We start from the raw sequence: 23,581 nt of genomic DNA, 5'->3' as shown, positions 1-23,581 counted from the left end.
TGAAATGGTAATGAATTTCATAAGCACAACACTAGAGTTAGCTTAATTTACGTCAGAATATCATAGTTCAGCTTTAGCTGGTAATTTACGACAATGCTGGAGCGATGTTCTTTCTTGTTTTCACCGTAATATAAAAAGAACCCAATGAACAAGATTTTTAAAAATCAATGAAAGAGTTCTTTTATCAGTTGGGAGTTAATTTATTGTTTTTTTTTTTTTTTTTTTTTTTTTTAAATACATTAACAGGTAGAGAAATTCATGAGCACAACAAATGGGGGCATAAATTTACGCCAGCCTCCATCTTTCAGCTTTAGTGGAATTTATTGACATTGCCGGAGCGGTTTTTTCCCCTTGTTTAAAAGAAATATAAAAAAGAACCCAATGAACAAGATTTAAAAGTAAACTGAAAGGTTCTTGATCAGTTGGGAGTTAATCATTGTTTTTTTTTTTTTTTTTTTAAAAAAATACATTAACAGTAGGGGAAATTCTGAGCAAAACCCAGAGTGGCATTAATGACGCCCAGCCTTTTCCCTCTTTCAGCTTTAGCTGGCAATTTGAATTCCAAATATGAAAACCTAAAAAATTTAAAAAAAAAATTTCCGGGAGCCGAGAGTCGATTCGCATTTTAAAACTACAGAGCAAGGAGGTTTATTTTTAAATCGAAGAGGAAGGTTTATAAGAAGGAAAACTATTTTAAAATCGCACTATTTTTTGACGAAACGGAAGGGAATCAAAAAGGGTTAAAATATAAAACAATTTTTTTTTTTTGGGACTACTTATTTTGGGGGGGGTATGGATGTATGTCTGCACGGGGAACACTGTATGTTTATGTTTGCTTTCAAATTTAGAATACGGTTTTACCAAACTTAAAAAACCATTAAGGAAACACTTGATCTGAACTATCAAAAGTTGCGTTAATGAAATCTTTGGGGAAATTAAAAAGGACAAAACCACAAAACCAAAAAAACATACAACATTTTATATGAAAAGGGAAAATTTACGAAACCCTCTAGCTTATTAGTTTTTTTACAATTATTTCATAATTTTTTATAAAAAAAAAAATATTCCGTACCCGGGGATCTAAATTAGGGGTTTGGGGAGAGATGTGTAAAAGGCATTTTTGAGGGGTAGTACAATAAAAAGTTTTTGTTAGCAATTTTTGTTTTTAGCTCTATTTTCAACTACCCAAATTAAATGTTTTATAAAAATTTATTTTGGATTCTGGGAAAAAGTAGAAAACAGCATATATAGAACAAAAAATAGATCTGTGTTACAGATAATTACGATTTTTTTTACAAAATTTTAAATTTCTGTTTTTATTTACAATTTTTTTAAAAATAAAATGAAATGTGGTAATTATTTCAAATGTTTTAAATGGGTTGATTTTAAAAAATTAAAAAAGAAAAAATTGTTAAATTTTTTATTTTTGAATTTAAAGTTGTGTTTGTAAATTAAATGTAAAAAAAATTATATAAAATATATGAATTTTTAAAAAATAAAAATTTTTTATTAAAAAAAGATTTTGTACTAAAATATTTTTTTTGTTCTTTTTTGTAAAAAGTTTTTGTTATTTTAAGCTCGAAAAGGTTGTAATAAAATAGTATAAAAAGTTTCGGGGTTGGTGTTGTCTTAGTCAGTGGGGGGGGGGGGGGGTTCAATAAATAAAAAATTTTAAAAGAAAAAAGAAAAAGGGGAAAATGACAAAAACAAACGGGACCCACGCAGTTTTTGGGGTCATTTTTTTAAACCCTTTTTTTTTCCCTTTTCTTTCTGTTCTTTATTTTTAAAGTTTTTAATTACGTCTCCAGACGAAGGGGGATAATTCCAACCCTTTTAAACGTTGGTTACCCTTTTGAAAACATATACGTTGGAAAAAATCCGAAATCGGGGACCTTTCAACCGTCCATCTCATTAAAAAAACAAAACAAATAGTATCGTCAGTCCCGGATTGTCTTACTTTATTTTTCAAAGGAACAGGATTTTTCCGGGCATTTTCCATCGTTAGTAAACCAAAATCATAACACTACGTTTCGTGATGTTCAATCTTTAGATCACTTCGGTAAATAAAGTTTTTCGATTTTTTTATAATTTTTTTTTGATTGCATTTTTCTTAGTTTAATACGCGTACAACTGACCGCCGACCAAAAAATATTTTATATCATAGTCAGAAAAATAGGTATGGAGTTTGAAAGTCGCCCTTAAAGCGGTACCAAGTTTTCTGACGCTGAATTTACAATTTTAAGCGTTTGACTTCTTTTAAAACTAATAAAATATGATCAAATTTTGAATTATATAATTTAAACCACTTAAATATTCTACTCAAAACCACTCGCCTGAAACTCGAAGCATTATTAGGGGTAAAAATTTTTTCAAGTGCAGGTTTTTCTTATCAACCAAGTTGGTGTTCTGATCCGAATGGGAATAAAACAATGAAAAATTTTGTTCTACTTTGCGAAGAAAGTAAAAACGAAACTGAGTTCATGATAATTATATCTCCAACTCTAATTTATTAAAAAAAGAAAAGTTTTTTAAAAACAGTATAATTAAGGGGAAAATAGGGTACTTTTTAAAAAATTTTATGGAGCATAAATATTTTTATTTTTAAATTTTAAAATTTTTTACAATCTCTTTAGGTCTCTACAAAACCCTGGCCTTTTATTTAAAATTTTTAATTACATACACTTCAACAAAGCAATTTTCATTATAAACAATTTTTTAAAGTTTAAAATATCTTTTTTTACTACGTGAAATCAAGACTTTACTAATTACAAACCCTCCTAAAATTAGAGAAACCTATAGATTATAAATTTTATTTTGAGAAAAAAATACTTAATATATCAAAATAACCTAAATAAAAATTTAATCGAAATTGGCAATTCAAGAAGAAAACAGGGCGATAAATACACACAAAAATTGAAAAAAATTTTTTACAAATAATGCCCCGTTTTCTTGTCTAGACCCTATTTGTTACACTGCTGTTTGCTCACCACTTTCCCAACTTTTTTCGCTAGTTGTTTTCCACATATCTAAAAGCATTAATTATTGTATATTTTTATAGAATTAGTAGGCTTTATTGTTTGTGTTATCCAATATTATTAAATTATTTCTGTAAATTTGGGGGGATACCGTTTCGATGAATAAACATAAAAAACAAATCTTAAATACAGAATATACACCAAAAAATCAGGAAACAAAAAAAATAAGAATTAATGCATTATAAATATGAGGCCCAAAGGCAAAAAACATAAAAACTCGACAGGAAAGAAGAAACACAAGTTCATGGGTACAAAAAAAAAACCTTTTTTTACAATCTTAACAAAAAAAACGTTTATGACAGAAAAATAAAGGGCACACAGGTCCGTAGCGACACAAAATGAAAGCCCCAGGGAACTATTTAGTTTTGCTTTACATCAATTGTATTGCAACCACGATTTCAATATTAATAATTATTACATAAATAATTATATTTTTGTAAACAAACGCATTTTATATCTATCCTATCTCGATTTTGGCATAAATAAACAATTCTCGCCATATCCCTTTGGTGAAAAAAATTCATTGCTTAGCCTAATTTCCCTTTTGGGCAATTTTTCCTAGGGTAACATATTCTGGGCAGGATACCCAAAAAGGGGTCCAAGAACTTTTAAAAATGGATTTTTAAAGTTTTTATAAAAACAATTTAGTAAAGTATCAAGGAAAAATGGTTTCATTGGGCAACTAGTAAAAGGATAGGGAATTTATTGAACAAATGTGACATTGCGATTGCTATCCTTGTGTTTATATTCAGTGTATGGTAAATACATCTTTGGGAAACAAGGGGGGTTTTGCAATTTTTTAAGGTTTAATGTCTGGTTAACTATCATTGGAAACACCCCCAATCTCAGTAAGGCTTCCGGGCCTAGCTAATCGATTCTCAAACATCGGAAAAAGGGCCTGTTGTTACAGCAAAAAGGCGATTTAGACCCAAAACTTTAAAATTTCCAACATCATACGGAGCTAAAAGAACTATTGCCCTTAGCTCCGCAGGGCCTTGTGGGAAGGCCACAGCACAAAGCTTAAGCACATCGGTTAATAAGGTCTAAAACTATTCCAGCTTTAAATTACAAGGATAGGAAAATATAAAAAAATTATAGGAACAAATTCAAGGCCTCAAAAAAACTAATGTTGAAAAAAGGCAAACTTTTCTCTATTATAGACATTATCCAATTACCTAACATCCTAGCATACATTAAAGGGGACCCTACAGACATTTTGGGGTTATGTTTTTTTAGTTGTTATTGGGTGGAAGTGGTAGGGCCTTTAGTATTGAGGACGTCTTTATTATTTCTACAACATTCTACTTACACGCTTTCCCCCGGGCGGGACATCAACATTTATATAAACAGAAACATCTGCAAATTAAAAAAAATCTTTAAAGCATTAAAATGAATTGCAAAAAAAAATGAAAATACCAAAAGTCAATAAGTATTTTGGAAAAATTATTATTTTAAAAATTTTTAAATTTTTTGACGGATTTCTTTATTTACCAAAGGTGGGAAAATTCATTGAATTTAGGGAAAGTCGAGAAATACATTAATACCAAATTCATATTTTTTTTCATCCAAACTTATTTTAAAGTCTGGGACTACTTCTTACTAAAATTAAACATGATTAAAGCCTAAAAAAAATTTTTTTTTGGTTGGGTTTTCGAAAAATTTACAACGCAATGTCTTTTTTTTTGTTTGATGTTGCTTTTGACATGCAAGGATCTTAGGGAAAAAGGGGTTTTTTGAAAATTTGCCATTTTTCCCGTATAAAATTGTATTATGTGATAGGTTGGTTAATCTTTGAACAGAGTCAGATTGCAGCTCGCGAAAGTGTGTTTCGATTTTTTAAAAAATGCAAAGACCGAAAATCATTTTTCCTTCAAGTTTCTTATTGGGGTAACGCAGACCCTATAAGGGTTTTCCCGGCACTGTTATGAGTGAAGGAATTTTGGAAGTGCAATAGCGGGGGTCTAAGCCGTCGGCTTGGATCTGTGCTAGAGAGGTGTAGGTATAAAACTGTATTTAATCGTTGACTTTTATCAGTATCATCACCTTTTACTGATCGAGTCTCCCCCTTACCGATAGTAGATCCCCCCCTTTACTCCAGTGGCATGAGGGAAATCTAAGGCTTAAAAAGGGTTTGGGTTTCATTTTTTAAAATTTTAAATTACTAATTTTCTGTTGTCAAAAAGTCTTATACGAAACGAGCCGATTAAAGGGTTTAAAAAAAAAAAAGGGGCTTGGTATTTTACTATTCAGATAAATTTTTAGCTAAGACCTGATTATAAGATTTGAACCCAACTAAACTTTTATTTTACTTACTAGTTGCCTGTTTAAGAAGCATGCTAGTTAGTTTTTGGCCACGCATCTGAACTAGGCTCTCAACATGGGGAGGGTTTTAAAATTTGGTTATAAATAAATTTATCTCAAAAAACCATGAATGGGTTTCCCCTTAAATTAGAATTTAGTGTTCATTACTAAAAAAAATTTCATTTAAAATAGGTTTCTTTAAAGAAAATCTATTAAAAAAGATGATTCCTAAAAATTAAGCCCGGCTGAAAACAGAGCCCAATTTTACATACTACTAAAAGCTCTCTTTTAATTTTTGCTATTGGTGCAACTTATAATTTTAATATTTTATTTATTGATTTTAAAAATTATTCCCGGGGGATTTTAATAAATTTGGGAAGAGAAATTGGCCAAATAAACCTTTGACATTTTTTGCTTTATTTTACTTTTTTATATGTAAAACTCCATAAACAGGGTGAAAGCTCTGGGTTCCGATTGTTAAACTGATACGTTTTTTCAGATATTAAAAACGGAATTAGCGAATAAACAAGGGTTTTACCCTTATCTACACGCTTACATTTTTATCCTTCATTCAACTTTAACTTAAAATATTATGTACTTGGATTGTCGATGTCATAAATTTGGGAAACTCGGCTCAAAGAAAATCGACCTAATCAAATCCACGTTCTTTTCTTGAACAACATGTCAATTTTATATTAAAGTTTAACTATGAAAGTTTCCACGAAACTCATAAATCACTTTACAGGAGCTAGACTTAAAATGCCGGGTTCATACATTTTGGTTAAGTGAAATTAAGGACTGAAAATTTCTTTTATAAATCAAGTTTTTGGAAGCAGTTAGACCAACCTTTGCAGATCGTCGTGGCACACCTATGTTCAAAAGATGGTCATGATGACAAAACTCCATTTAGAAAAAAACATTTCAACCATATACCCCGGGGACAAGAATTCTAGAAGAATACTTTTTAATTGTACACCATATTGGAATATGGTGCTTTAGCTGTCATTTAAACATTGAAAAAAAGTTGGAACAAATTGTTGATACAGGATGATAGCAAATGCTTTGAAAGGGACTGCACACTTCAAAGTCACTGAGAGTGTCACGAAGTATGAAGAGGTATTGAAACATCGTAAAAATGAGTACAAAACAAGCAAATAAAATTTTAAACATGACTAATTGAAAATAATGATCATTTTGATGTCCCAGAATAAGGGTATCGTCTTCATTTATTCACTGTAAAAAACGTTAACTAAAAGTAATTTTTGTTAATTCTGTTTTCCACAGGAGGTTTTCCCGAAATTTAGTATTAATTACTCCCACGTAAAAATTGTTTTACACTAAATTTTTATTCTAAGAATAAGAAAACTTTACTACCGTAATTTCTAAACAATCTTAGTATTTATACGATGAAGTAAGCAAAAAGTTTTGAAAACGTTTCTGAGATAATAATTCAAAGTACACAACATTTCAGTACATGTGAAGTAATAATCTTCAAAATTTTTGGCATATCCCGTAACTCAGATAAAGTAATAATGTAGGTGTAGTACAACAAGTATGTGACAAATGTAAACATTGTCCATATGGGAATAAAAACAAGAGCGCCATAATTAAGGGCTTTCAAAATTTCAGGGTATCCATAAACTCCGATCATTACTGCAATCTTCGGAAGGTGGTTACTGAATAAACTACGATTCTCGCCGACCTTTAAAAGTTATTTCCAACTTTACACAAGTGATTTCCTAAGTTAAGAAATGTATTCCACTATACATTCATGAAGTGTTCACTAATGCTCAGCTAAATCCCCATGGGTATGGACATGTTGCCTATTAAGAAAATATATTAGGTCATTCTTTTCTCGATATATCGTGCGGACAGACATAATTGACATTTTTTTCAATCTACACGAGTATTTAGGACTTCAACAATCTATTCAATGATTGAATTTAAAAAATTGAGTTACGAAACTTCTGTAATGTTTTCAAGTACACCTCTTGTGAAAGGAACTCTAGTATACCAAAAGCTGAAGACTGTTAGAGCTACTACGGGGGCTGAGGAACAGTAGGAGTTTGTCGTTCTCACCTCATCAATCTATCAGCTGATTAAGTGGCAGTGGCGGTGGCATATGACACCACACGCACAGCCACAGCCTGCGATATAACTGCGACACTCCACTGGCCTCCTCGAAATCCTACTGTTGACACACGCGTCACGAGTGCACTGGCGCCTTATGGTCCCCCTCCTTCCCCCTCCCAGCGCACCCAGTCTTTCCCGTAGACACCTTCTAAAAATAAGCTCAAATTGTCATGCAATATTTACTTGTATAAATATAAACCACCAAAGTGATCTGCTTAAATTAATCCATGAGGGGGTTCAGTGCAGTGGCCGTATCTAGGAATTGAATTAAGGAGGGGCCACACAACTTATATCCAGGAAAATGTTTGGAGGGTCCCAAACAACTGATGTTTTTTCCTATAGTTGGACAGATAGTTAGTTGCTCCATTTTGTACCTTAAAAAACTATTTTTCTGCAGTAACAATGTCAGTAATAATACTGAATAAATAAATAATAGAATCGATTACTAAAAACGTAAATTGAACAAATTGAAAAAATTTGGTGGGCGGGGGGGTCCGGAAAACCTCTTTGCTCCCTCGCTGGATACGTCCCTTGGGAGGCGGTAAATTCAGCAAATCACTTTCAGTATTACGTTTAAAGATACAAGACATTTAAAATGTAACTAAAAACATCGAAAAATGGACAAACTAAACTGATTACTAGAAAACTATAATAAACCAGAACCATCTTCTTCTGCCATATTAAATGTCGATCTTCACTACTGAATAAAGCGCATAGTTTATTTCCAAATCATGCGCTAGTGCAATAGTCACAGTGTGCGAATACCTCCGTGCAGTATTCTACGATGGACTCAAACACATTTGAAAAAGAGAGGCCCGAACCCTATTTAAGCCTGTTTCTGCCTGAAACCTCGTGGCCCACTAATATGGTACCAAAAAAATAAATAAAACAAAGGTCAAATTAAATAAGGGTGTTTGGAAAATGGTACCTTTACTATCTAACAGAAATTATAGCTGAATTTCTTTCTTAAATTAATGTCTAGTAAGTGCACAGGAAATCCAAATATATGAACTACTGGCCGATCGGTCTACGACTTCGAGGACTTTGGAATCTATGTTGGAAGATATTCGCTAGTTCAGGATCCTGTTTGAGACCAAAGCAACTTTTTATCAGTACCATTTGACCTTGTTCTTGTATGAAGTTCTCCTCCACATTCTGTTTGATAAGATCCACGCACAGGCCCAGTGGTCTAATGAGGAACGCGACCAAAGAAGAACATAGACTTTGCGAATCGGGGCGCGCGGCTTGGAAGCCGGTAATCACTCACAGAGTGGTGGGGATGGCAGCGGATGAAGTCACCCACTACCGAGCGTCCGTGGTGGCTAGGAAGGGCTCGCTACTCTCGATTGTTTTGCTTTTGCTTGCCACCCGATTAAAGATTTCCGTATATTATTGGAAGTTTGGCATGTTTTTTAAGAATGATCAACACCCCCTAAAAAAATATACTTCGCTGGTAATTGGTGTACATGTGTATTTCATTTGTAAGTAAGGGAAATATAATACTGTAAAAACTATAACTGTAACCTGTATTTAATGTTAGATCCCATTCATTGGGATACATACGTGTAACACCAAATAAACAGTAAAACATGTTAAACTGGTAACAATCACATAAAAAGTAAACTTACTATTTAAGTTAGACATTTAAATTATTCCGTATTGTAAAAGGTTGAGAATTTGTAGGCTTTAAAAATCGTACATATAATATTTCATTTTTATTATGTACTTGTGGGTTTTTGAAACACGCTACGAACGATTAGTTGATTTAAAATCAAAATTTAATTTATTCCCATAATTAAAAGTTATTAATGTTTATAGATTTTTTGAGTATAAAAACAGGTTGAGCATTTAAACATTTAACCTATTTGTCAGCGTATTTGGAGGCGAGGCGGCGGGTACGTGTTTGCGCCGCATGAAATTTGTATCTGCTTTATACCTCGTTTCTCGACAATTCTGTTCACATCCATAAATTATAAAAAATTACAATACGGTAGAAATTTGGTTTTATTATCTCAATACTTTCTCGCAGACTAGAAACTCGCCTGACCAATTAAATAAAAAAAGTAGCAGCCGACTCATTATTTCATGTTTCATCCGCCAAAGCTTCAATTTGGTTTTTAATTAATAATATTTATTTTATAATACTTGTAATAAACTTTTAAAAATGTTTAATCTACTAACATCATCATTGTCCATAGTATTGACTACAAAATTGTGAAATTTCAAGTGTTTATCCCGAACTCTAACTGTATAATCCAACGGTGTTAATGAAACGCGGCGAATTAAAATGTATACACGCCGCGAGCTGGGTGGCCCGGCCCGGTTTGTCACCAGAGTGGGTGTGGGTTGGCTTCACACTGCCGTAATGTATTAGGTTATAGGGATTATCCAGTCTATGTTCTTCTATTGATTATCGCTGATGAGGACGGACCACATATACTGGGCCACCATCGGCGGATCGTTTGCCTGTGCGTTCACGCAACCGGAGGCGTGTGTCCCTTTAGGGCCCGCGAGGCCCGCCCACGGCTCGCTCTTTGTTCTCCGGAGAGCGTGTATGTCCGTGGGCGGGTAAACACGTCAAGTTTATAATTTTTTTCTCTGAATGCGACCTCAGTACTTTTATATGTTACGTATTTGCATTCTTTAAATTTGTTAATAAATGACAATAGCCTAATTTAATTTTAAATATACATTGAAACTCAACATTTACGGGACTAAAAACCCGGATCCCTCACTTGCTGGAATTCAACTTTTTACGATTCAATTTATTTTTTATTTGGGGACCGTTTTCTTTCGCATATGCTTTCAATAACCAAACTAACCTACGATCGGTAGAACTAATACCTGTCAAACTATTTTATTTACATTATGTAGTCTTTCTGGTCATAAGTTAGTTTGGTTATTTAAACACTTAAGTGAAAGAAACGGCTAGATGGTAAAAATAATTGAATCATAAAAGGTAAGGGTTCTGTGGTGTAGTGGTAAGTGCTACTCACCCGGCAACGTTAGAGATCCAGTTTTCGAGGTCCAGTGGATTAAGTACTTTTGTGATATTGAAATTATACATATACTAAACAAAGATTCGTTGGACTTAATATATACTTTTCCTACATCCAAAATGAGTGATAATCATCCCATGGAAAGATATCCAATCCCAAAATACTTGGGTCCCAGTTATAATTTTTAAAATGCGTTCTGAGAATTACAAATAACCAAACAAGTAATTGATAATGGTCAGATTCAACCGAATAAACTTAATGTTTGACTGATTAATCAGCCTGAAATGCGGTCTAGTGGTGATGTGGTAGGCCCTACCAAATATTTGAAGGCAACGTCAGAGTCCACCCGCGCTGCGGTTCTGGCCCTAGTGTTGAAACCGAATGATGCCTGAGTTCTGGGTGGAAATAATCATTCGAATATATTTGCTCTACAACCAATAATTTTTGTTTTTCATTCGTCGCTAAATCAGAGTACATAATGCTTTTTTTAATTTTCCAGCGTGCATTGTTTGGAAAAGTATAAAATTGTTGTTCTAATTGCTGGACAATTAAGAAAGACTGGAATAAATGTTGAAGTATAGCACTGGAATACTTATCAAATTCGAAAATTACAAATTTCAAATTCCTTTTATTGTCGTAAGAACAACTTTTGTTTGGTATGACAGAGTCAAGTGCATGCTGTAAATACATAGCCTTATAAAGTAAAACAATAAAAATACAATTGTTATACAACAGTAAATATTATACTAATTTTTTTTTTATTAGTCTACATAATTATAATTATTGTAAAAAAAAAAAAGCTAAAAAATGTATAACGAGTCACAACTTTACAAACAATTGTTAGTTTATGCCCGATTATAAAAAGAAGTTTACAATTCCAACTAATAAATAGCAAGAAAAAACAAAACAATTAAAACAAAAACATTATTATTCTAGAAACTCTCCCAGGCCGATGTAAAAACAAGCCCACTAAATGCTCCTTTAGTTTTCTTTTAAATTCTTCCTTAATTTGGAATGTCACTTCAGCGGTTCAGGAAGTTCCAAAAGCACCTGGCACGACATTGTGCGGTAAACTCGCTGCCCAAACGGTCCGGTGTGGAGTTTGGCGAAGGTTTACTCGAGCCCGGGCGTTGTGCTCGTGTACTGCGGAATCCATCAGTAACTGCTACACTGTTAAATTTTGCAAACATTAATTGTTTCAAAATATATACAATGACGGTAGCGTTAAGAGGTTCATTTCTTTAAAAGCAATTTTGCATGATTATCGGTTTTTTCAGTCCAGCGAGTACACGAACAGCACGCTTTTGCACACAAACACTCTATTAATTTGTGCTAGTGTAGCTGATCCCCAGACCAGCAGGCCATATCTCAAGCGAGACTCAACGAGAGGGGGTAGTATTTCAAGTTTAAGAAGAAACTTGTTACGGTATTTGGCAAGTTGGGAAAATTAGGAATACAGTCGAAGACAGCGACTGGCATACACAGTTGATATGAGTTGCCAGTGAGGTCATCATTTTTGTACCCCCAAATATTTGAAACACCTTTTTTTGTTGTACTACTGAATTATTAATTAGAAAAAAGGTGAATTATCTTCATACTTTTTAAAAATTCCAAAAAAAAATGTCTTTTTGAAGTTCAAATTCAAATTTAAATTTTTTTTAAATTGGTACAGCTGGTCAAAAATATATGACTATTAATTTCTAAGTCCCCCACTGTCCGCTAGAAAACCGGGCTTGTTTTTCAGGTAATAAAAGTGGTTATGGGTGGGGGGGGGGGGGGGTGGGGGGGGGGGGGGGTGGGGGGGGGGGGGGGTGGGGGGGGGGGGGGGTGGGGGGGGGGGGGGGTGGGGGGGGGGGGGGGAAACACCAAATTGAAAACAAATTTCCTTTGTTTTACAATGTGCTCAAGTATTTCTTGACCAAAATTTTCCCATAAAAATGTACGAACTAAAACTGACAATAAAGAATAGATTGATAACAAGATTACAAACTAATAAACGAAAGGAATTACAGAAATTAATAAACAAACAAAAAAGAAACTTTTAATGATAAAACAAGTAAATCTGAATACATTGTAAAGCCAACTTTGCAATTGGTTAACGCTGAATTTGGGAAAAACAAAAACACTTTTCACCAACAAATTGAATTGAAACATGAGGGAAAATGGTATTGATCAATATGAGGTAGTGAACTTACATGGTAGATAATTGAATAATTCCCAAAATAGTTAATCAGTTCTGTCAAAAGTAAGTGGTCCTCAGGTTATGATCAGATTCCTCCTAATGAATTAAACATTTTCTATACTGCCCTCATTATTAAAGGTTTGAAAAATGTATGTTAATACAATTGACCGATTACTTTGAAAATAATAACTTATTAGATAATCTTGGTTTTAGACAGAACAATAAATAAAATAGATAGTAATGAACAACTAATAACTGCATTTATTGATTTAACTAAAGTTTTTAACAGTGTGCCACACTTTATTTTGATTGAAAAATTAAGTTTTTATGACGCCGCTGGTAAAGATTTGGCTTTAATTTAAATCTTATGTAACAGATAGGCAACAATATGTTGAAACCACACAAATAACTAAGAATAGAATCTTAATAATAAAATATAAAACTAGACTAATTAAATATTCAGTGCCACAAGGATCTGTACTTAGGCCATTTTCATTTCTTTTGTTATATAAGTAAATTGCCACAATGCCTCGCATAACTGAAAATTAGTAATGCGTTTTTATCTATTTGTTTACGATATAAATTTAACTGTATTCGTCAAAATGTTGACAACATTTATCCTGGATTGGAATCAGCAATAAACACAGTAAAAAAAAACTAAACGCATTAGATCTATTGCTTGATAAAAATAAAACAATTTTTGTCAAATACTTATGTCACAATCCCAATAACTTGAGTAAAAATCAGCAAATTCCTGTTAAATTTCATGATAATACAACATTTTAGGATTAGTAGGAGATAGCACTATTGGTCTTTTCACATTGATCAACTATATTTTAAATTAAGTTCTGTTATTTTTGCAATTAAAAGGTTATCTCTATCTCGTAATGTAATAACGCTTAAATCTATTTATTTTGCTTTGATCCACTCACACATCTTATATGGAGTGGAAGTGTTGGTCAAAATCTCTTTATAATATGAATTGTATCCCTTACAAAAAGTCATGAATTATGTTAAATCTTAATCATGATGCACGTTGTAAAAGTCACTTCAATGAAATGGGAACAATGACAGTTTACAGTATATATACTCATATATATTTTATACTCAGTATATATATATATACATTTTATATATTTCGTCTCAGCGTACGAAAATTTATAAAGAGTTTTTCAATTTTTTATTTTTGCATGAAGATAATTCGTATTGATATAATTATGTATAAAACAGTTTTGCATGTGAAAAATATTATTGTCACATTACTTAGCAATGTTGACAAACATAGCTATAGCACAAGAAATAAAAACAATTTACAAATAATTAAACATGATACAGAAAATTGTAAAAAGAAGTTAACTTATATACGAATACGCCATTATTTTTTTTAACCACCTCCCAGTATAACGTAGCTATGGTAGGAAGGGTTGATTCAACTGAATTTTGAGTGTAGCTCCAGTTCACCTTCCTTTTATTGCAGCGTCTTCTATCTGACGCTGTCTCAGATTTGACTCCTGAAATCTGGAGTCATATTCGTCTGAAGAGATCCAAAGAAAGTCGGCGACAAAGAAGCTCAAAACAAAGCATTTACATCGTTTCGACATGAGAGACACCTTAGATAGGTGAAGTGGTAGTGTCATTGTCTCATCAGGTACACAATTGATGAGACAATGAGACTACCACTTTTATGTATTCAACATTTAATAGCCACACAGACTTCCAAAAAGGTAAACTCATATAACTAATGCGTTAGATCTACTAATAAAAGTAACATATATTCCTACACAGATAAAAATAACATTAGATATTAATATCACCGTTGATTTTTTCCTGTATGGAATCAAGAACTAATCTGTTGGACACGGCAGGAATACACCGGTACTATGATGGCATCGCCTAAACAAGATGTCCCACAACGTTTTACCCTATGGATAGTCAACGTTTACATTTTTTACATTCTTTAATCATCCAGCAGATAGTTGAACCATAGTTTTTTTTCTAATAGACAGTTATTCAGTCTAATTCTATTACTTATAGATAAACAGTACAAAAGAAATGTGTGTGGTTGAGCAATAAAGTTAATTATACTATCAGTTATTAAATATATTTGAAGTAAGGAAATAATACTTGTAACAAAATTCCATAATTTACTTTTGTTTTGGAACAAAGAATAAAAGTAGAAAAATTACGGTATTGTGCTACTTACATTTCAATAATTTAAAAAGTGTGAAATGTAAATCAATCTACTATTTTCGTTTTTATCGAAAGAGAATATCCGACAACCTTGGAAATTTATTTATAAAATAAATCAAAGATATAAATGAAATTAGTATCTTACATTTTTTTCATTTTAAAGTGTTTTAAAGTAATAATAAAATAATTAATATTGAACAGAAACCTGGCTGTTGAATAAATAATTTTGCATTGTTGTAATACTGTAAGTGATGTAAATAATATATTTGTATAAAAATCCCTTTTTCGACATCATCCATTTCTAGTGTGGTGTATAATCTATGATATTCAACCAAGAGCAACGTCCCTAGTTGATGTGATGCTTCTGCTAGCTTGTCAAGTGCTAAACATGCCAAGAGATAGTAGTATAATAGGGTTTGGTATGACTCATTTTCATTAAATCGTTTTATAGTGGATTAATCCTTAATATTTTGTACGGATTTATACAGCAATAAAAACAAATATTATTGTCAAACTTTTGAGATCAGTGGTAATCATCATTAGATTGTAGGTATGCAACATTTTATAGGTTAGCCTAGAGAGTTTTTAATATTACAATATGTAATTGAAAATACATTATTTTGTGTTATTCAGTTAATTTATAATTTAAGTATACAAATTTAAAGTCCAATAATTCTTTCTATGTTAGAAAAGTATTTCAGAAAGTTATTAAACATGCTTATTTATTTGGGACTTATTTCAATTTTGGAAAAGTAAGATATCACTTTTACATGTACTCTGGACACCAAAGGCTTAACTTATATTGTCAAGAAAACAGCTTAACATGTTTGGTATGAGTCAATCCATATGAAGTGATCCTTTAAGTGATCCATATGATTTTTTCTTTAAATAAGTATAATATAATTAAAATAAAAATATAAATAAGAATTAATTGCTTTTCAATGTTTATGCGTAGTGGCCATTTTTGTGAAAAAATCCTGCGATTTTTGGCTTTGCAGACATTAGCATTAAATTGATTATCTTTGGATTGAATTATACTAAAGCTTTCACACCATCACTATTCTTTTTAGAAAGATCGTTTCTACAATATTTGTTATCTTCTTTATAGCTCTAAATGCAAAGTTTAATTTCTTAAATAATGGTCTGTGTTAAAAATTGGGAATCTTAACTTTTTGAAAGTTTAAATAGTAAAGAACAAGTGATACTTTTTATTTATTTAGATGTTATAGCTTGTAACATATAATGGAGTTTTAGCCTTAAAACATGCTTCCTTTATTTTTTATAAATTTTTTAGATCTGAAATTTTTTAAAATTTGTAACGTTCAAAGCCCTCTATCTCTCTGGTAGGCATAGGACTTGTTATAAAAATCTGATTTTTGTACAGAATATACATTCTATTCCATATATATATATATATATATATATATATATATATATATATATATATATATATATATATATATATATTAAAGTAGTGTAAGAATATCAACTCTGATATTTGACTCAGAGCAAAGTTATGATGGGGTTTGGTGACCCTACAGGATTTCACCAAACCACTGTTTGGGAGATATATTTTTTGATAGATGTCTTACAAATTTAATTGGGGATTGAGGTGGAGAGGGTATATTTTATAATTAATAAAATAAAGAGTATTATTACACATGAATCACGGGTGGCTCATGCCACACACAAACTATATTGCTGACGCAGTTATTTCTCATTTGCGGCATGAGTCTTCCATGACCGTGACATGCACAGTTGTTTTCCTTATTCGTGCTAATTTCAGCTGCTTATGTTCGGAGTCTCCTGATTGATCATACCTACAATCTCTGTACAGATAACAATTCCAAAACGTAAAACCACTTCATATGAGAGATATTAATGTGCAATGATTCTAGGCTCTTCTACCCTTCTCAGACGGATTCGTTGAGGATTGAATGTAGGCTGTGTGTGGTTGAGAGTTAGTTAAAAGAATTGTTGCAGGATGTCAAGACAGTGTTGAGAATTTTCCTTCCAATAATTTTACTTTAATGGGCATCTGTAAATGAAGGTTTTAATTTTGTTATTTTAAATGCATGTGAAAGAGCTATATATTTGCTATGTCAAAATAAAAGTAAATGTTTTATTGACAAAGTAAATATGCTATTATGTGGCTTTTGTAGCTGTTTAAATAAAGAATAGCTGTTTTCTTTCTTTCCTAATATCACATTTATTTAGAGTTTATAATTTTGTCCTAGAATAAAACTGATATTTTAATTTAATAATTCTTAGGTTTTTATTATTCAATGTGATAAGCTAGTAAGTAGACCTTATTGGTCTTAACATTTTGGAATGTTCATATATAATTTTACTGTATTATATCTGGCAGATGGCTACTAGAACTGAACCATCAAGAAAGAGAGACATTGACTGGAATAAATTTGGTTTGGTTAATTCCCATCACTCAGAGACCGAAAATGGACAATCTGGACGATATGGTACTGACGGACACCAGCCCACAGATGCTAATGAGTTGTTTGCTGGAGAACAGGTAAGTTCTATGTGTCATGGATCTATCGTGTTTAGCTTACGTTCTTCTTTCTTCAAACTTTTATAATTGAGTATTTTGTATGTATTTATAATTATAAATGCCCAATGTTGCTTAGCTCAGTCATTGTGAGAGACCTCTGTAGTGTCAGCTGACCAGCTGACCAGCTGACACTACATGATACCTATACCTCTTTACACACTATTCACCCCCGGTCTCCATAAACTTATAGGCCCAACAGGAGAAGTGATTACTGATCCTCAGAAGATGGCAGATTTGATGAATATCACTTTTATAAAAGCTGGCTGATAAAGCACTTGCAGCTAATCCCCAATCAAATCAAGTTGTAGCAACTAGTAGTTCCAACACTCCAGACCTCTACCTACAACCTACTACAGTTAGGGAAGTAAAACATATTATAATGTCCTTAAAAAAGCAAGACATCTGCAGGAATAGACGACATATCCTCCAAACTTCTCAAGGCCTGCTGTAATGAGCTTGCACAGCCACTGACTCTTCTCATAAATTTGTCACTTAAGGAGGGTAAATTCCCATGTTACCTAAAATTAGCCAAAGTAATGCCTTTGTTCAAGGAAGGCAACTCTGCTGAAATTTGTAATTATCGCCCAATATCTTTAATATCAACATTGTCCAAAGTTTTTGAAAAAATTGTGCTGTGCCGCCTCTTGGAACATTTGAAATACTACGATCTACTAACAGCACAGCAACATGGCTTTATAAAGGGCAGATCTACAACAACAGCAATAGTAAGTCTAGTAGAATGTATTATTGACAAGCTTGAAGCTGGAGACACCACCACTTCAATTCTACTAGACTTCAGTAAGGCATTCGATTGCCTTGACCATCACCAATTATTAATGAAGATGGCACATTTTGGGATAAGAGGAATTACGGCTAGTTGGTTTCGAAGCTACTTAGAAGGCAGACAACAGCTGGTTGAGCTGAAACACATGGATAAGGGGTGTAGAAGATTAGTGAGATCAAAGCCCTTAACAGTCACAAGAGGGGTACCACAGGGGTCCGTTCTTGGCCCTGTACTGTTTATTCTTTTCACCAGTGACCTTCCTGGATTTCTGGAACAATATTCAACTACCATCATGTATGCTGATGATACGGTGCTCCTACTAAGTGACAAAATGCCTAGTAGATTAGAGGTTTCATCACACATTGCCATGGAGATGGCAATTCAATACTGCCACAATAACAACCTGGTGGTAAATGAGGCTAAATCGAAACAACTAGTTATGGGTAGAAGGAAACACGAAGTAGGGGCTATTACCCAATATTGTTCCTGTGGATGTAGCCAAGTACCTAGGAGTGGTTATTGACAATGACCTCAGTTGGACTCAGCACATAGACAACCTATGTAAAAAACTAAGTACTGGACTGTATGTGGTGAAAAGAATAAAAGAAATTAGTGACAAGAAAACAGCAACTGTTGCATATTATGCAGTGTTCAACTCACATCTCCGATATGGTCTTTGTTTATGGGGAAATTCTAGTTTACGGAATTTACAAAGACCTCTTGTTTTACAAAAGAGGTGCCTGCGAATTTTGGCTGGAATGCAACCAAGAGAGCTGTCGAACAGCTTTTGTCGAGTATGGTATCCTTACCGTAGTAGCACTCTACATTCTTCAAGTGATAATGTATGCAATAGACAAAAACTTGACAAGAGGCAGTAATCTCCACAGTCACAACACTCGTCACGCTGCAAACTTCAATTTGCCAGCTCACAGGCTAGCATTGTTTGAAGAAAAACCTTCCTACATGGGAGCAAAGTTATTCAACATGCTGCCTGATAACATCAAATCTCAAGAAGGAAGCCTGAACTTTAAGAAGGAACTAAAAAGATGGCTGCTGAGTCATCCCTTCTACACCATTGAAGAATTTCTGAGCTGGAGAACTCAATGGACTACATAAACCATTATGAAAATCTTATTATTTTGTATTGACGCTAATGTAATTCTCTAAGAATGCACAAATAAAGAATATTGTCTATTGTCTATTGTCTATTGTCTACACACTAGACTATGCTATTATTAAGTATTGGTACTATGCAATATCAGTTTGGAGCTAAATAACAAGTAAAATAATATTGTACCATTAATATATTTTATTCATATCTTGTTTGGTCTTTTTATATAGAACGCTAACCCCTGGTGGAAGTCTCAGTTCTTCATTTCTCAACCAGTTTTGTTCGGCACCTGGGACGGTGTGTTTACATCTTGCCTCATCAACATATTTGGAGTGATTGTGTTCTTGCGGTCAGGTTGGGTGGTTGCCCAAGCTGGTATCCTCAATGCACTGCTTATAGTACTTTCCACAGGTCAGTATGTAAGCTAAATACCTTTAAGACTAAACAAGATGCTAACAATTCTAGAGATATGGTTAATGAGGATCCTGTCTTGTACAGTTGGGGTGGCACTGATATCTGTGCTATCAGCTGTGGGCATCTGTGAGCGCTGCCGCATGGAGAGTGGTGGTGTGTACTTCCTGTTGGCTCATGTCCTTGGGTCTCGACTAGGGGGTGCCATCGGACTACTCTATGTTTTTGGACAGGTAAATGATTATAACTTTATGATATTTTACCTGTAAAATTGTTAATGAATTATGAAAAGTTAGTTATAATGCTAAACCATGTTAGTAACACATTTGTTGCCAATATAGTACACCTTGTTTTATTCTATCAAAGCTGATTTCAGATCAAGTACTTATTGTTCTCATTTAGTGCTTTTGGATAGAATGCTTAAAAATTTTTTGCTTTAGAAGCTGTATCGCTGCTTTCCATCATCAACCTCGTCGCTGGGGTCAAGTGGGTGGTGAAGCTACAGTTTATGGTCTGTGCAGGCTGTAGGATGCTCGCTGTTTGTGCTGGGGCTGGGAGAGTCCCTGGCTGGTCTGCTGGGGCTGGGCTTCAGTCCTTGGGCTCAGAGAGGGTTTGCCTCAGCAGCTGTATTGCTGCTGTCCATCATCAACCTCGTCGCTGGGGTCAAGTGGGTGGTGAAGCTACAGTTTATGGTCTGTGCAGGCTGTAGGATGCTCGCTGTTTGTGCTGGGACTGGGAGAGTCCCTGGCAGGTCTGGTGGGGCTGGGCTCCAGTCCTTGGGCTCAGAGAGGGTTTGCCTCAGCAGCTGTATTGCTGCTGTCCATCATCAACCTCGTCGCTGGGGTCAAGTGGGTGGTGAAGCTACAGTTTATGGTCTGTGCAGGCTGTAGGATGCTCCCTGTTTGTGCTGGGACTGGGAGAGTCCCTGGCAGGTCTGGTGGGGCTGGGCTCCAGTCCTTGGGCTCAGAGAGGGTTTGCCTCAGCAGCTGTATTGCTGCTGTCCATCATCAACCTCGTCGCTGGGGTCAAGTGGGTGGTGAAGCTACAGTTTATGGTCTGTGCAGGCTGTAGGATGCTCGCTGTTTGTGCTGGGACTGGGAGAGTCCCTGGCAGGTCTGGTGGGGCTGGGCTCCAGTCCTTGGGCTCAGAGAGGGTTTGCCTCAGCAGCTGTATTGCTGCTGTCCATCATCAACCTCGCTGGGGTTAAGTGGGTGGTGAAACTACAGTTCGCACTGTTGCTGGTTCTCCTGCTCGCAGGTCTCGACTTTGCTGTTGGCAGCTTTGTGCACACTGATAAGCGTGAGTTGAACCACCAGTTTCTTTTGTATTTTGCTAGTGATATGTACCAGAGCAAACATTTTGAAATTTAGAATTAACTCTATGTGGTGTTGTTAGGTTCAAGGCCAAAAAAATTATGGAAAGAGTATAACCATTTATGTCTTCAGTCTTTATTATTATTACAGATATGAACAATAAATTAAGTGCACAGAGTTGAGAGTTAACGTAAATGAATAAAACTAATCACCTTATAAACAGTTAAGTATTTAAGTATGGTATAGCATACTGTATATTAGCATGTATAGTGCAGTATATTATAGTGTGTAAAAAGTGTAAAGTGCAAAACTCAGTTTATGAAACCTCTTTGTTTCTATAATTTGGTAAAACTGAATAATTTAAAATTAATTCTGATATTATTTCTTATTAAGGTGGAGAAGAATATTTATAAAATTAATATACTATTCAAATTTGCAACTGACGTACTGTTCACAGATAATTTCATAAGTACTTGACTTCTTAGAAGTTTGTGCACATCAGTTGCTACATACAGATCTATGTAATATTGCACAAAAATAAAATCAAAACACAATAGTAGTTTTCATAAATAGGAGCAAAAGTGGTTGTTTCCGGTGCACAATCATGTTTTACAAGTGGGGTAGCAGAGCTTGTAAATATGATAAGGTACCGAAGACACTTTTACTCTGCGTGATGAACGTTTTTTTATCGTACGGGAAACAAAAATTACTGGTTTTAGTTAGTTTTTATGACATAATAATTCAACACAGTTATATTGCCAAGTGAACTTATAAAAACCTCTGTGTTTCATACAACTACTTCTACTGGAACATAACAAAATTTTAAGTTTTAACGTAGTGAAAAAAGTTAAATTGTATGCCAGCTGAATTTTTAGGACCCTGTTACAATGTTATGTAGAATATTCACTTCATGGAATAAGTTTATGTATAAAAAACAGCTGTTATTTGTACAGTATGATAAAAACGCTTTTCTAAGTGGTATTAATTGTTTTGATATCAGATAAATAATTGAATAAAAGTAGTAAATAATTAGTTTAGTGTTTTAAAGTAAAAAAGTTTTACATTTGTGTTAGGAACTGGTATGTGGAATTAGTAAAAGAGAAGATAACAGCTCTCGAACTGCATTGCCTGTCTCACAGTGATTGAGGATTGGTCCTTATCATGTCAATTGTTCTGAGCTACAAGATCAATTGTTTCAAACATGGAAGGTACATTTGAAAATATATAAATAAGGCATATTCTTGTGTGTATTTTAATGGCAATAAATACAAAAAGTGAATTTTTCAATTTCAGATAGTGGATTCCAAGGATGGCTTTCTGGTAACTTTGAGGAGAATCTTCTCCCAGACTACTTTGATGGCTACAGCTGGTTCACCACTCTGGGTGTGTTCTTTCCGACAGTGACTGGAGTTCTTGCAGGGATCAACATGAGTGGAGACCTCCGTCACCCTTCCACTGACATCCCCAACGGCACCTTAGCTGCCTGTGCTACTGGGTAACGTCTTGAAATCTTTTTAATGTTCTTTGAACATATTGTGATAATTCTAAGAAAATTTAAATTTTCTTAAGATGGAAGTAAAGTTTTAAATATTTATTTATTATAAACTTTTTAATATTGATTCAGTGTGTCAACAAGGTTAAGCTATTTCATGACATTTTATTTATATAGTTTAGTTTATTAGACCATATTTAAATAAAGAAGTTTAATTGAGTATTTTTATTCTGATAACAACTTAATACAAGAAAAGTTAAAATTAAACTTTAATTTACTTTCAAACCAGATGTTTCAAATTGCGTATTCTTTTAGTTGGTCTGTAATTTTGTTACTCATAAATAATGTTGAATATCAGTCAAACATGTGAAAAAGCCATACATCTTTTTTGTTTATCTGTTAGCCTATGTATCTAGGACTATGTAAAAAAAATATGAACACTCTACCAGGTCTGAGACCTGAGATATTGCAATTTTAGTAAATCCCAACAACGGTTTTCAAATAAAAAAAATTTCTGATTATAATATTTTTATTATTTTTTGGAGTTGAGATAGGTTAGTGAATGTATTTTTCTTTATTTTAAATATATTAATTAAATATTATGCAAAGTTTCATGGTGATATCTCAAATAGTTTTCAAGATATTAATTTTTTAAGCTACAAGTTACAATGCAAGACGCGAAATCCGAGGCCTAAAATCGTGTTAAATTAAGAAAATTAAAAAATTTGTAGAAAAAAACTATAAGAGATAGAGAAATAAAATTTAGTATTTATCAATAGGATAGCAAATGCAACAATTGTGCCAAGTTTCATCAAAATCTAAAGAGGTGGGTGTCATGACCTGGTTGACTTGACATGGAATGACCCGACTTTAAACTAAACTCTCAAACAAAAATAATCGTAGCTTAGCCAAAATAAATTATTTGGATGTTGCTCTTTTATTTTTCTTATTAATGAAAATAAAAATTTAAAATAAGTACTGACCTATACCTGAAATAAATGTTTAGAATTAAGACAACTTGTTATCTTAGTTGGCCAAATTTCAAAAGGTGACATTGGTAT

The 23,581-nt window shown here is 33.4% G+C and overlaps 1 protein-coding gene across 1 annotated transcript in view; it reads left to right on the top strand.

Moving 5' to 3' along the window:
- Positions 1–15,188: 15,188 nt before the first annotated feature.
- LOC124358897 (solute carrier family 12 member 8-like) overlaps positions 15,189–23,581 on the top strand; it is a 34,809-nt gene continuing 26,416 nt past the window's right edge. Inside the window, exons 1-6 of the mRNA XM_046811145.1 lie at positions 15,189–15,386; positions 17,209–17,370; positions 19,535–19,715; positions 19,803–19,948; positions 20,780–21,014; positions 22,322–22,523. Of these exons, the coding sequence (XP_046667101.1) occupies positions 17,209–17,370; positions 19,535–19,715; positions 19,803–19,948; positions 20,780–21,014; positions 22,322–22,523 (926 nt within the window). The 5' untranslated portion in view covers positions 15,189–15,386. The remainder of the gene's footprint in view (positions 15,387–17,208; positions 17,371–19,534; positions 19,716–19,802; positions 19,949–20,779; positions 21,015–22,321; positions 22,524–23,581) is intronic.

Source organism: Homalodisca vitripennis, chromosome 4 (genome assembly GCF_021130785.1).
Source record: "Homalodisca vitripennis isolate AUS2020 chromosome 4, UT_GWSS_2.1, whole genome shotgun sequence".
Taxonomy (NCBI): Eukaryota; Metazoa; Arthropoda; class Insecta; order Hemiptera; family Cicadellidae; genus Homalodisca; species Homalodisca vitripennis.
This window is presented reverse-complemented; position numbering and strand designations above follow the sequence as displayed.